At 39.8% G+C, this 12,984-nt stretch overlaps 1 protein-coding gene across 6 annotated transcripts in view; it reads left to right on the forward strand.

Annotated features, from left to right (window-relative positions):
• LOC127007750 (sodium-dependent proline transporter-like) overlaps positions 1-12,984 on the forward strand; it is a 118,712-nt gene that overhangs the window by 100,821 nt on the left and 4,907 nt on the right. For all 6 annotated transcript variants that reach the window (XM_050879012.1, XM_050879013.1, XM_050879016.1 and 3 more), the window contains 7 exons: positions 4,937-5,040; positions 5,748-5,876; positions 8,305-8,501; positions 10,011-10,162; positions 10,793-10,892; positions 11,628-11,728; positions 12,506-12,673. In XM_050879012.1, the coding sequence (XP_050734969.1) occupies positions 4,937-5,040; positions 5,748-5,876; positions 8,305-8,501; positions 10,011-10,162; positions 10,793-10,892; positions 11,628-11,728; positions 12,506-12,673 (951 nt within the window). The remainder of the gene's footprint in view (positions 1-4,936; positions 5,041-5,747; positions 5,877-8,304; positions 8,502-10,010; positions 10,163-10,792; positions 10,893-11,627; positions 11,729-12,505; positions 12,674-12,984) is intronic.

A 12,984-nucleotide genomic window follows, 5' to 3' on the forward strand; every position in this document is an offset into this window, starting at 1 on the left:
AAAGTATCTTATAATACCAACCTTATAATTATCATGGGGTGTATTACTAGACATTTCGCCACCCAAGTTCACATATTTGACAAGGCTTTCGTCAGAGTTTGGGGCATTTCCGGGGGTAGTTTTATGACCCTGGTGTTAGTTTGACCATTCTTCTGTACCGTGAACCTGAAGAAACACTCATTAGAACCCGACTGACCCCTTCTTTGACCTTTAGAAATAGATGATGTGAGAAGCGACATTTCACATATTTGACAAGGCTTTCGTAAGAGTTTGGGGCATTTCCAAGGGTAGTTTTATGACCCTGGTGGTAGTTTGACCCTTCCTCTGTACCATGAACCTGAAGAAACACTCATTAGAACCCGACTGACCCCCCTCTTGGACCTTTAGAAATAGATGATGTGAGACGCGAAAATGTCTTATAATACCGACCATAGTATGAGATGTAATATTTATACACTACTCCTTCTCATCATCTTCCCTTTTTTTCTCACTCTTCTTTATTTTTTCTCCCTTTTTCTCTTCCCTGATCTCTTCCATCATTTCCTCCTCATTCTTTCTTATTCTTATGATTTCTCTAAGTTTCTTTTCTTTCTTCTCTTCTTCATTATCATCTACTCCTCTAATCCTTGTCTTTATCCTCATCCTCTCCATTATCCTTCTTATCTTTGTTCTTTTTTCTTGTTTTTTTCCTCCTCCTTTATTCCTTGTCATATCTTCGTTCTCTTTCCTGCCCTTCCTTCCTCCCTGATTCCCTTCCTACTCTTCCTCTTGGTCTTCCTCTTCCTCTTCCTCCTCTTCATTATCCCTCTTATCTCTGTTCTTTTTTTTTTCCCCTCCTCCTTGATTCCTCGTCATATCTTTGTTCTCTTTCCTGCCCTTCCTTCCTCCCTGATTCCCTTCCTACTCTTCTTCTTGGTCTTCCTCTTCTTCTTCCTCCTCCTCCTCTCCTCTTTATTCCATCTAAGGACCAAGGAAGGGCGGAGTCACCTGAAGAGCATAATGTCAGTCTGACCTTTCTACCCACACCTCACTTTTATGGGTCTGCGAATTGCCTTATTGTGTGTGTGTGTGTGGATCTTTGTGTGATATTTTTTTTTTTGTGTGTGTGTGTGTGTGTCTTCATTTGCTTGTTTTCCCTGTATTGCATTGTGTTCTATGTTTTAAGTTGTGTTTCGTCTGTGTCCAGGTGTTTTGTGTTGCAGATGTGTGTTGACAATCTCTATTCTCAGTTTGATAGGTTAGGTTAGTGCATTGAGTGTCCAGGTGTTGGTTTGTGTCGTTGTGGAGGTGCGTTGAGGTGTGGCAAGACCCAATCACAAAAGGATTTAGTAGGAAAAAAATTACAAGGGGAAAGGAATAATAAATGATGCAATATGTAAATTCATCTTGCAACAGTTATAAATACATTTGGAGCCTGGTGTAGATTAGCTTGCCTACCACTCTTCTTTGTCTTCCTCTTCTGCATCCTTCACCTTCTCCTCTCTAAAATTACAAGAGGAAAGCAATAATGAATGATGCAATATGTAAATCCATCTTGCAACTGTTATAAATACATTTGGAGCCTCTTACCCCAGACTGTTGTTGATTCCCTCTCCTGTCGCTCTTCTTTGTCTTCCTCTTCTGCATTCTTCATTCTCCTTCTCTCTATTCCAGTGCTTGTATATGAAAAAAGAAAGAAAGAAAGAAAGAAAGAAAGCCCATAGGAATCAGCCCAGTGGTGTCAGGTTATCGTACTCAGCACCTCCCATTTATCAGTTTCAGCGCCAAAACTGTCGCAGCCACACACATAACGATATCCAGTTCGTTATTGTTAAAAAAAACGTTAATTATTGATGTTTGTGCAATAGTTATGGGTAAGAGGAGAGTATCAGGACATCTCTCCTCCCGAAATTGACCTCTGTTTCGACCACTCCTCTTTACTCTTTTATATAGGAGCAGTAATTAGCAAGCTTTTTTTCGTTGTTTCCTTTTTCTTCCCTTTAGCTGCTTCCTTTGCTGTAAAAAAAAAAGAAAAAGAGAAAAAAAGAAACTGGAATATACAATGTGCTAAGTACGCTGATCTGGCAACGTTGAATCAGCTCCTAATCTATGACTGCAAGGCTTAACCCGGTAGCAGTGGGGATCATGTTTCTTAATGGTCCCTCCAAGCGAGAAAAATGAGAAAAAAATCACCCCTCACTCAAACTATTTCATAATATATATCAAAGCATTTGTGATCAGATTATGTATCATCTATTTTGGGGGGTTTATATCATGGCACAAATTTGGCCCATCGCTGCTACACGGTAAAGCCACAGATTTGGCCCATCGCTGCTACACGGTAAAGCCACAAATTTGGCCTGTCGCTGCTACACGGTAAAGCCACAAATTTGGCCCATCGCTGCTACACGGTAAAGCCACAAATTTGGCCCATCGCTGCTACACGGTAAAGCCACAAATTTGGCTCATCGCTGCTACACGGTAAAGCCACAAATTTGGCCCATCGCTGCTACACGGTAAAGCCACAAATTTGGCCCTTCGCTGCTACACAGTAAAGCCACAAATTTGGCCCATCGCTGCTACACGGTAAAGCCACAAATTTGGCCCATCGCTGCTTCACGATAAAGCCACAAATTTGGCCCGTCGCTGCTACCGGGTTAAATGAAATACAGTATAATCAAATAGTAATATCCATCACCATTACCGTACCACCATCGCCAGCAGTTTGACTTACGGGTTTGTGAATTGCGATTGTGTGTGTGATAGGATAGCTGGATAGACTTGCATAAGCTAAAATAAGACATAATATAACACCAGTGACCACCATCAGTATCACCATCACCAATTATACTTGCTGGCAGGTGTTGAGTTGGATAAATTTGCACAAATCATAAACCCTTCTCTTCATCCTCATCCTTTTCCTTATCTTTCTCCTTGTCACTTTTCTCTCTTTCTTTCTTTTACTTCCTTCCTCATTTCCTTCCTACTCTTCTTATTGGTCCTCCTCTTCCTACTCTTCTTATTGGTCCTCCCCTTCCTACTCTTCTTATTGGTCCTCCCCTTCCTACTCTTCTTATTGGTCCTCCTCTTCCTACTCTTCTTATTGGTCCTCCTCTTCCTACTCTTCTTATTGGTCCTCCTCTTCCTACTCTTCTTATTGGTCCTCCTCTTCCTACTCTTCTTATTGGTCCTCCCCTTCCTACTCTTCTTATTGGTCCTCCCCTTCCTACTCTTCTTATTGGTCCTCCCCTTCCTACTCTTCTTATTGTTCCTCCCCTTCCTACTCTTCTTATTGGTCCTCCTCTTCCTACTCTTCTTATTGGTCCTCCTCTTCCTACTCTTCTTATTGGTCCTCCTCTTCCTACTCTTCTTATTGGTCCTCCTCTTCCTACTCTTCTTATTGGTCCTCCCCTTCCTACTCTTCTTATTGGTCCTCCACTTCCTACTCTTCTTATTGGTCCTCCCCTTCCTACTCTTCTTATTGGTCCTCCTCTTCCTACTCTTCTTATTGGTCCTCCCTTCCTACTCTTCTTATTGGTCCTCCCTTCCTACTCTTCTTATTGGTCCTCCCTTCCTACTCTTCTTATTGGTCCTCCTCTTCCTACTCTTCTTATTGGTCCTCCTCTTCCTACTCTTCTTATTGGTCCTCCTCTTCCTACTCTTCTTATTGGTCCTCCTCTTCCTACTCTTCTTATTGGTCCTCCACTTCCTACTCTTCTTATTGGTCCTCCACTTCCTACTCTTCTTATTGGTCCTCCTCTTCCTACTCTTCTTATTGGTCCTCCCCTTCCTACTCTTCTTATTGGTCCTCCTCTTCCTACTCTTCTTATTGGTCCTCCTCTTCCTACTCTTCTTATTGGTCCTCCTCTTCCTACTCTTCTTATTGGTCCTCCTCTTCCTACTCTTCTTATTGGTACTCCCATTCCTACTCTTCTTATTGGTCCTCCCTTCCTACTCTTCTTATTGGTCCTCCCTTCCTACTCTTCTTATTGGTCCTCCTCTTCCTACTCTTCTTATTGGTCCTCCCTTCCTACTCTTCTTATTGGTCCTCCCTTCCTACTCTTCTTATTGGTCCTCCACTTCCTACTCTTCTTATTGGTCCTCCTCTTCCTACTCTTCTTATTGGTCCTCCTCTTCCTACTCTTCTTATTGGTCCTCCTCTTCCTACTCTTCTTATTGGTCCTCCTCTTCCTACTCTTCTTATTGGTCCTCCCCTTCCTACTCTTCTTATTGGTCCTCCTCTTCCTACTCTTCTTATTGGTCCTCCCCTTCCTACTCTTCTTATTGGTCCTCCCCTTCCTACTCTTCTTATTGGTCCTCCCCTTCCTACTCTTCTTATTGGTCCTCCTCTTCCTACTCTTCTTATTGGTCCTCCTCTTCCTACTCTTCTTATTGGTCCTCCTCTTCCTACTCTTCTTATTGGTCCTCCCTTCCTACTCTTCTTATTGGTCCTCCCTTCCTACTCTTCGTATTGGTCCTCCTCTTCCTACTCTTCTTATTGGTCCTCCACTTCCTACTCTTCTTATTGGTCCTCCCCTTCCTACTCTTCTTATTGGTCCTCCCCTTCCTACTCTTCTTATTGGTCCTCCTCTTCCTACTCTTCTTATTGGTCCTCCTCTTCCTACTCTTCTTATTGGTCCTCCCCTTCCTACTCTTCTTATTGGTCCTCCTCTTCCTACTCTTCTTATTGGTCCTCCCCTTCCTACTCTTCTTATTGGTCCTCCTCTTCATCCTACAATTCCTTCCCCTTTCGTCTCTCTCCGGCATATGACCACAGATGTTCCGCCGACTAAACAAAACTTTCCAACTTCTTTCCTCTTCTTCCTCCTCCTCCTCATCATCATTGGTAATATTTATGGACTTGTTTTGTTTATATGTAGTCTTAATTTTACCCTTGAGCTGCCTCCTTTACTATAAAAAAAAATAATAATAATAATAAAATCGTGTGTGTGGGCAGGTGTGGTGCGCGGCGGTGGCCCAGGTGCTGCTGTCCCTGGGCCTGGGCGTCGGCCTCCTCATGAGCTTCTCCTCGCGGTCCTCCTTCAGGTTCTCCCTCAGGAGGTGCGTAAACTTTCCCGTCCTGCCTGTCAACACATTTTTTTTTTTTTTTTTTTTTTTTTTTGTGCTTGTCCAGGGGTAGGAGTGGGAAACATGGATATTATTGGTTCATTATAGTTTTGTGTGTTTTTAATAGAGAAACAGGTAGTGTGCACCATTTGATTATTGCTTTAATACATCACTGAACAATTTGTGGATAATGTATGTGGCAATTAGGGGTTTATTCCATTGTGTCTGTGGTCAGGAGTGGGAAACATGGATATTATTGGTTCATTATAGTTTTGTGTTTGTTTTTAATAGAGAAACAGGTAGTGTGCACTTATAGGAGCAGCGAGTAGCGGGCATTTTTTTATTATTGTTTCCTTTTTTTGTGCCCTTGAGCTGTCTCCTTTGTTGTAAAAAAAAAAAAAAAATTATTGCTTTAATACATCACTGAACAATTTGTGTACTATAATGTATGTGCCAATTAGGAGTTTATACCATGGATAGTTAGTAATTAGTTTGTTCTCATGGTGTTAATTACTTTTTTTTATAGTTGCTAAAAATTTACATACATTGATATTAATTGAGGGTTGATACTATATTTGTATACCTACCATTGAAATCATTGATAGTTTAGATTCATATTTCTTGTTAATATAGAAAACGTAATGTGATGCTTTGACGTCTCTTGATGAGTTTGTAATTTTGTTGTCCATTGTCCGCTGCAGACACTTGTTTGGGCTGTTGGTGCTGGTGGTGCTGGTGACGGCCGTGGTGGCGGGCGTGAGTGTGCTGCAGCTTACCATCCTGGCCAGTGACCGAGGCGTGACTTTGGACCGCGCCCTCGACCACCACAGGTACTAAACACTCTATTGCTATGAGAATACTGAGTAACTGCTTTAATATACTGCTAAAAAAATGCTCTTCTTACAGAATTTATACAGCCGTCCCTCAAATAGTACGGTTTCCAATAGTTCGGTTTTGGTTTTATGTGGATTTTCTAAGAAGATTTTTTAGGATTTTTAAATTTCCCGACAAGCAGGAAATCTAAAAATCCTAAAAGATCTTCTATGACAATCCGTATAAAACCGAAACCGAACTATTGGAAACCGTACTATTTGAGGGATGACTGTATTGTAGTGCGGCGACTATGCCTGATGAACGAGCTTCCCATAACCCACTTACTTACTTACTTAGCTCTGTGTCCTAATGAAGTCCAGAGAATATAAGTTTATGGCATCTTCAATCACGTAACAGCCAGCAACATGGAACCAGGAATCAACATAGAAAGAACTCGTATTTTTAGATAGAAACACATATTACTAAGGCTGCATATATGAAGTTTCTAGGTTTATACAAATATGATAACTCTGAATTAGGTTAAGTTTCGGACATCTTCAAACACGTGACAAACTTAGAACCAGAAATCAACATAGAAAGAACTCGTATTTTTAGATAGAAACACATATTACTAAGGCTGCATATATGAAGTTTCTGGGTTTATACAAATATGATAACTCTGAATTAGGTTAAGTTTTGGGTATCTTCAAACACGTGACCAACTTAGAACCAGAAATCAACATAGAAAGAACTCGTATTTTTAGATAGAAACGGATATTACTAAGGCTGCATATATGAAGTTTCTGGGTTTATACAAATATGATAACTCTGAATTAGGTTAAGTTTCGGATAGCTTCAAACACGTGACCAACTTAGAACCAGAAATCAAGATAGAAAGAACTTGTAATCTTAGATAGAAACACATATTACTGTTCATGTTTGTCTCCTCCTTTGTAGTATTTTAAGTGAATGTATTATTTTCTAGATTAAGGGGAATGGGTAGAAAAGTAAATGATTGATTCCTTTCTTTTTGCTGCAATCTATCTCATGGAAAAAAGTTATAGTAAACACCCCTCTTTTATTTATCAGATTACTCGTATCTTTTTATTTCAATGTATGTATTTTTGTAGATTGAGGGGAACTGATCTAAAAATAAATGATTGAACCCTTTCTCTTCACTGCATTCTGACATCATGGAAAAAAATATTAAACCTCTTTTTTTTTAATTCATCCATTCACTCACTTATTTTTTAGCTCAGTGAAAAAATAAATGATTGAACCCTTTCTCTTCACTGGATTCTGACATTGTGGGAAAAAATATTAAACCTCTTTTTTATTCATCCATTCACTCACTTATTTTTTGGCTTGATGAAAAAATAAATGATTGAACCCTTTCTCTTCACTGCATTCTGACATCGTGGGAAAAAATATTAAACCTCTTTTTTATTCATCCATTCACTCACTTATTTTTTGGCTTGATGAAAAAATAAATGATTGAACCCTTTCTCTTCGCTGCATTCTGACATCGTGGGAAAAAATATTAAACCTTTTTTTTTATTCATCCATTCACTCACTTATTTTTTGGCTTGATGAAAAAATAAATGATTGAACCCTTTCTCTTCGCTGCATTCTGACATCGTGGGAAAAAATATTAAACCTCTTTTTTATTCATCCATTCACTCACTTATTTTTTGGCTTGATGAAAAAATAAATGATTGAACCCTTTCTCTTCGCTGCATTCTGACATCGTGGGAAAAAATATTAAACCTCTTTTTTATTCATCCATTCACTCACTTATTTTTTGGCTTGATGAAAAAATAAATGATTGAACCCTTTCTCTTCGCTGCATTCTGACATCGTGGGAAAAAATATTAAACCTTTTTTTTTATTCATCCATTCACTCACTTATTTTTTGGCTTGATGAAAAAATAAATGATTGAACCCTTTCTCGTCACTGCATTCTGACATCATGGAAAAAAATATTAAACCTCTTTTTTTTAATTCATCCATTCACTCACTTATTTTTTGGCTTAATGACGCTAATGTAGTATGTATTATCGTAGCTTGAGGGGATATAGGGCCGCTTTCACAGTTATTTTGTTTGTTTTGATCGTTACCAGTGGCTGTTATCGCCGCTATAGTATTTACACATAAAACTGGCTGATGGAGTAGTGGCGGCTGCGGGGTTAGCCTAGCACCGCACCTTGGCACACACTCTCAACACCTCTCGCTTCTTCTGCAGCCGCCACTTCCCCATAGGCCAGTTTCATGTGGAAAACTATAGCGTCGATCAAAACAAAGTGACTGTGAAAGCGGCCCATAGTCTGAAAAAATATGTGCTTATTCTACATCAAAAGAATGAAACACTGAAATAGTAATCAAGTGTTCAGAACCATTCAACAGATTTTAGAGACTAATTTATATTTACAATTTTCTTTACCCCAGGACTCCTCTCCACACACTCCACGCAAGGCTGAATGAGAGCCGTGTGGTGGGCGTGGAGCTGGGCACCATGGGGATGGGCGTGGCGGGGGTGGGCATGGGCGTGAGTGCTGCCGTCATCACCACCACCCACCTCATCAGCCTCGTCTCCTTCTCCTTCCCGTGGCTCAAGCAGCTTGTCGCCACTCTCATCTACATTGGTAAGGCACTTTATGATATTGTCTCTTCTTCTTTTTCTTCTTCTTTTTTTTTTTTTTTGTCTTCGCCAATGTCTCATCTACATCAGTAAGTCACTTCATACTGTCTTTTCTTATCCTTACTGTAATATCTTAACCTGGTAGCAGCCGGGATCATGTTTCTTAATGGTCCCTCTAAGCGAGAAAAATGAGAAAAAATTGCCCCTCACACAAACCATTTCATAATATACGTATATCAAAGCATTTGTGATCAGATTATGTATCATCTATTTTTGGGGGTTAAAATCATAGCACAAATTTGGCCCGTCGCTCGGGTTAAACTTTCCTTTCTTGAACTTAAACTTTTTTGACTTCCTCTTTCTAAATTCCTGCTTTGTATTTTCTCATCTCGTTTCTCTTTTTTTTATGGCAACTCATTTCTTCCTTATACTGTTGTCTTATCTCATTTGTACTTCTAACATAAAAATATAATTCCCTGCATTGTATGGTCTCATTTTATCTTATGATTTTACATAAATACTCATTACCTACTTTTTGTTGTGTGATGAAATATTTATAACACATATAAACAAATACAAAAAGATTGCAACGGATTTATTCAAATATTTATAATAGAATTTGAATGTAATGTGTTAAGCCACAGAACAAAGGTCTCTTAAGAAGCAAAATTATCAGTATTAAGTAAAAATAAACCCCTCCTGGGTGGTGAAGCTGGCCAGTGATAACCAGGAAGTCTACTTACGAGCAAGGTTTCAAGTACATACAATATACATACAAAAACCTTCAAGACTAAACTCACGCGTCCTCCTTCAATAAATGTGTGGTATTGGTTGTTCGTTGTAACTGGTTGTGTCTTGTTCCGTGCAAGGCCAACCCAAATAGGGAAGGAAAGGTGGGAGTGCGTGGAGGCAAGTGGCAGGTGTGGAGCTCCTCTCAAGTGGGAGTTAGGATATATTGTTACCTCCTTTGGATACTTGATTTGGGAAAGTTCTTGTTTTGAGGAGTTTGGAACAAGTGACGTAATCTTATTTCTGTTTTGAGAGGTGTAGGATAAGTAAACTTTTAATCTGTATTCTTAGATTTTATGAAGTCCAGAATGTAGATGGGAGGAGTGGACTTTTAACCCGGTAGCAGTGACGGGCCAAATTTGTGGCTTTACCGTGTAACAGCAACGGGCCAAATTTGTGCCATGATATAAACCCCCCAAAATAGATGATATCGCAAATGCTTTGATATATATTATGAAATGGTTTGTGTGAGGGGTGATTTTTTCTCATTTTTCTCACTTAGAGGGACCATTAAGAAACATGATCCCCGCTGCTACCAGGTTAATCTTTATTCATCTGTCTTATGAGGGAAATCAATTACCCTGATGATAATGGTGACTGGGATGGTGATAAATGCTAATGGTGGTGATGGTGGAGTGGGTGTAGAGATAATGGGTAACTTGATAATGATGATAAGTGATGACATTGGTGAGGTGATGACATGGTGGTGTTGGTGTTGGTGCAGGCCTGTGGTGCAGCGGCCTGACCACTGTGACAGCCTGCGTGCACATGCTGGTCACCGCGCTGAGGGACGCCTGGGACTGCCTGCCCAGGGTGTTGGCGGCGCTCATGGTCGCCCCGATCCTGGTGGCCGCCGCAATCATCACCACCACTGCGGTTAGTGACTCTTTCTGAACACTATATTTCATTAGTCTAATTGAGGGTATTCTAGTTTGTTTTGATTTTTGTTACTACTAATCTTATCATTATTATTATCATTGTTCTTTTAGTTTTTCTATATTAAATGCAGCAGGTAGAGTAGAAAGAGTGAAGCTTCTAGTGATCCTTATTTTGATAAAGAGACTAATTATAATACATTGTTAATAAAATAAAAAAAGATTTCTGATCAGTGTAGTAGAGTTTGATAAGGGGAATTCATATGTTAAGAATATATCGTCACCTTCGTAAACAAACCGCCTAAGTCATTATTTTCTACTTTACAGGAAATGAGAAAAGAACTGTCATTATCTCATTTGTCTTAAGATTTAGGCAGAAACGAAAAGGCCAATTCTAGAACACTCAAACCCTGAATGACGAAGGCAACTATACAAAAATGGCAGTCGCATGTTAAAAAATTGATGTAGAGAAAAACCTGGAAATCGCTGAAAAATGACTTTGGCGATTATTTTATGAGGGTGACGATATAAGATTGATGGCCAAATACTCCTCAAGTGCCATCTGACTATACAAGTGCAGGGAGTGTTAGTGTGGAATGTTTATGATTTGTTTGTGTGTGTGTGTGTTCAGAGCGGAGCAGCGGTGGTGGACCTCATGGACCGCGAGGTGTTGATCCTGATGGTGCTGTGGCCGCCCTTCACCCTCACCCTCGCCATCACCACAATCTACGGTCAGTGTCCCTCGGCTTCTGGTTTATATGGGGGGACAGGTGTGTGTGTGGGGACTGTATTGTGCATGAAAGTGTTCAATTAATGGATCAACTTTCATGTTTCTACAGTTGTTTTTTTGTTAATTTGTTTATTTATATATTTGTTTGTTTGTTTGTTTGTTTATTTATTTATTTATTTGTACATAATCTGTCAGTGCCTCAATACAAATTTACATAATATACCTGGGCAGTAGTGGATGTTTTTTCTGTGTTTTGGTGTACTGTAACATAGCATTTTTTTAGGGAGCTGAGCATGCCTGATAGAATAAGTGTCCTTTTATGTATTTATGACCATTGAAGAACCATAACATAAGGTGTAGTATTGAAATAAAAGACAAGCTGGAATTACTTTTTCCAATGAGGTGGTCAAGTTAAGTAGAGAAGTGAGTGATGAAAAATGTGAATTACTTTTTAGTGATAACTGATTAAACATTTCAGTATGATTGAAAACATTTAAGTAAGAGTGAAAACAGTTATTTAATTGATGTGGCAGACTTTTGATAGTGAAGTATGATTGACGAAAGTATGAATTAGTGATGAAAAGCATTATTTGTCTTTTTTTTTATGTAGAAGTGTTTAAATAGTGAGGTAGAAGTAGTGACAAGCATCAGACTTTTCGATAGAGATTTAAGAGTCATTACAAGTGTGAAATAGCAACACCATCACCAACCACCCCCTCCACCCTCACCGCCACAGGGATCCAAAAGCTGCGGAAAGACTTCACCTTCATGCTGGAGTCCGCCGTGTGCTGGCTGTGGATTCCTGTGTGGGGCTTCCTGCTTCCCTTCACTCTCTTGGTTAGCACATTTGCCTTGATTATGAAGAGCTCTGTGTCTTAGAGCCGCTTTCACAGTCACTTTGTTTGTTTTGATCGTTACCAATGGCTGTTATCGCTGCTATAGTATTTCCACGTAAAACTGGCCGATGGGGTAGTGGCGGCTGCGGGGTTAGCCTAGCCCCGCACCTTGCCACACACTCTCAACACCTCTCACTTCCTCTGCAGCCACCACTACCCCATAGGCCAGTTTCATGTGGAAAACTATAGCATCGATCGCCGCCATTGGTAACGATCAAAGCAAACAAAGTGACTGAAAGCGGCCCTTAGATTTTGGAATTTTCGGATAAGGTTTTTGATAAGTGAATTTCCATCATTTTTTCTGGATGGCGGGAAAGGGACAGTATCATTATTTTTTTCACATAAGTTGGAGGATGTAGTTTTTTTTTGTTACATTTATCTGTTCTAAGCATTATTCAAGATATTTCTGTAGCTAGTAAAGGCTTCAGAACAAATAAATGTTTAAGAAGAGACTGTACATTGGAGTGGCAGTCTAAAGCTTGAATGTTTACTAGTGTTTACCATCAGTGCGTTAGTTTAATGTTTTGAAAAATAGTAGAAAAATTCAGACTCCTCAGACAACCTTTACTCTCAACTGGTTGACAAAATCGAGGGTCACATATACTTTTTAAATATTTAAATGTATTGAGTAATTGTGAGATTTTCTTATGTATATGGCTTAGTGGTTTACTGTGGAATTGCCGTGTATTAGTTTTTATTTTCCCTGCACCTTCCCTAGGGTGTGGTGGTGTGGCTGTGTGTGATGGAGGGCGGCTCGGTGGTGGTGGCAGACGGGCCAGGCTGGAAGGTGGTGGCGGTGTGGGGCCTGAGGATGATGGCCATACTGCCGCTGCCCATCACCGCCATCTACGTAGTCAAGTCTCAGCTGGCTTACGGTGTCGTAGATGTAAGTGCTGTGGCTTGTTGGCATGAGGAGGAGCAAAGACTCACTGACTGACAGTGAATTGTGTAATGTTGTGATTGTGAAGTGCTAAATTGATCATACAAAACTTTTAGAATACTGTCATATTTTCAAAACTAATTTCTCATAAAGATTTTGTTCATGAAGTGTTTTTATTCAACAATTCTTGCCAGTAAAGTGAACTGAATGTAAATTGTGTGTTATTAAGATGCTTTTGTTGGAGACGTTTCGTTTCTCATCAGTAAACGAGATTAACAGTAAATTCTTTGTGTCAGTAAGATTTTTTGTTCTCCATA

Source organism: Eriocheir sinensis, chromosome 36 (assembly GCF_024679095.1).
Source record: "Eriocheir sinensis breed Jianghai 21 chromosome 36, ASM2467909v1, whole genome shotgun sequence".
NCBI lineage: Eukaryota > Metazoa > Arthropoda > Malacostraca > Decapoda > Varunidae > Eriocheir > Eriocheir sinensis.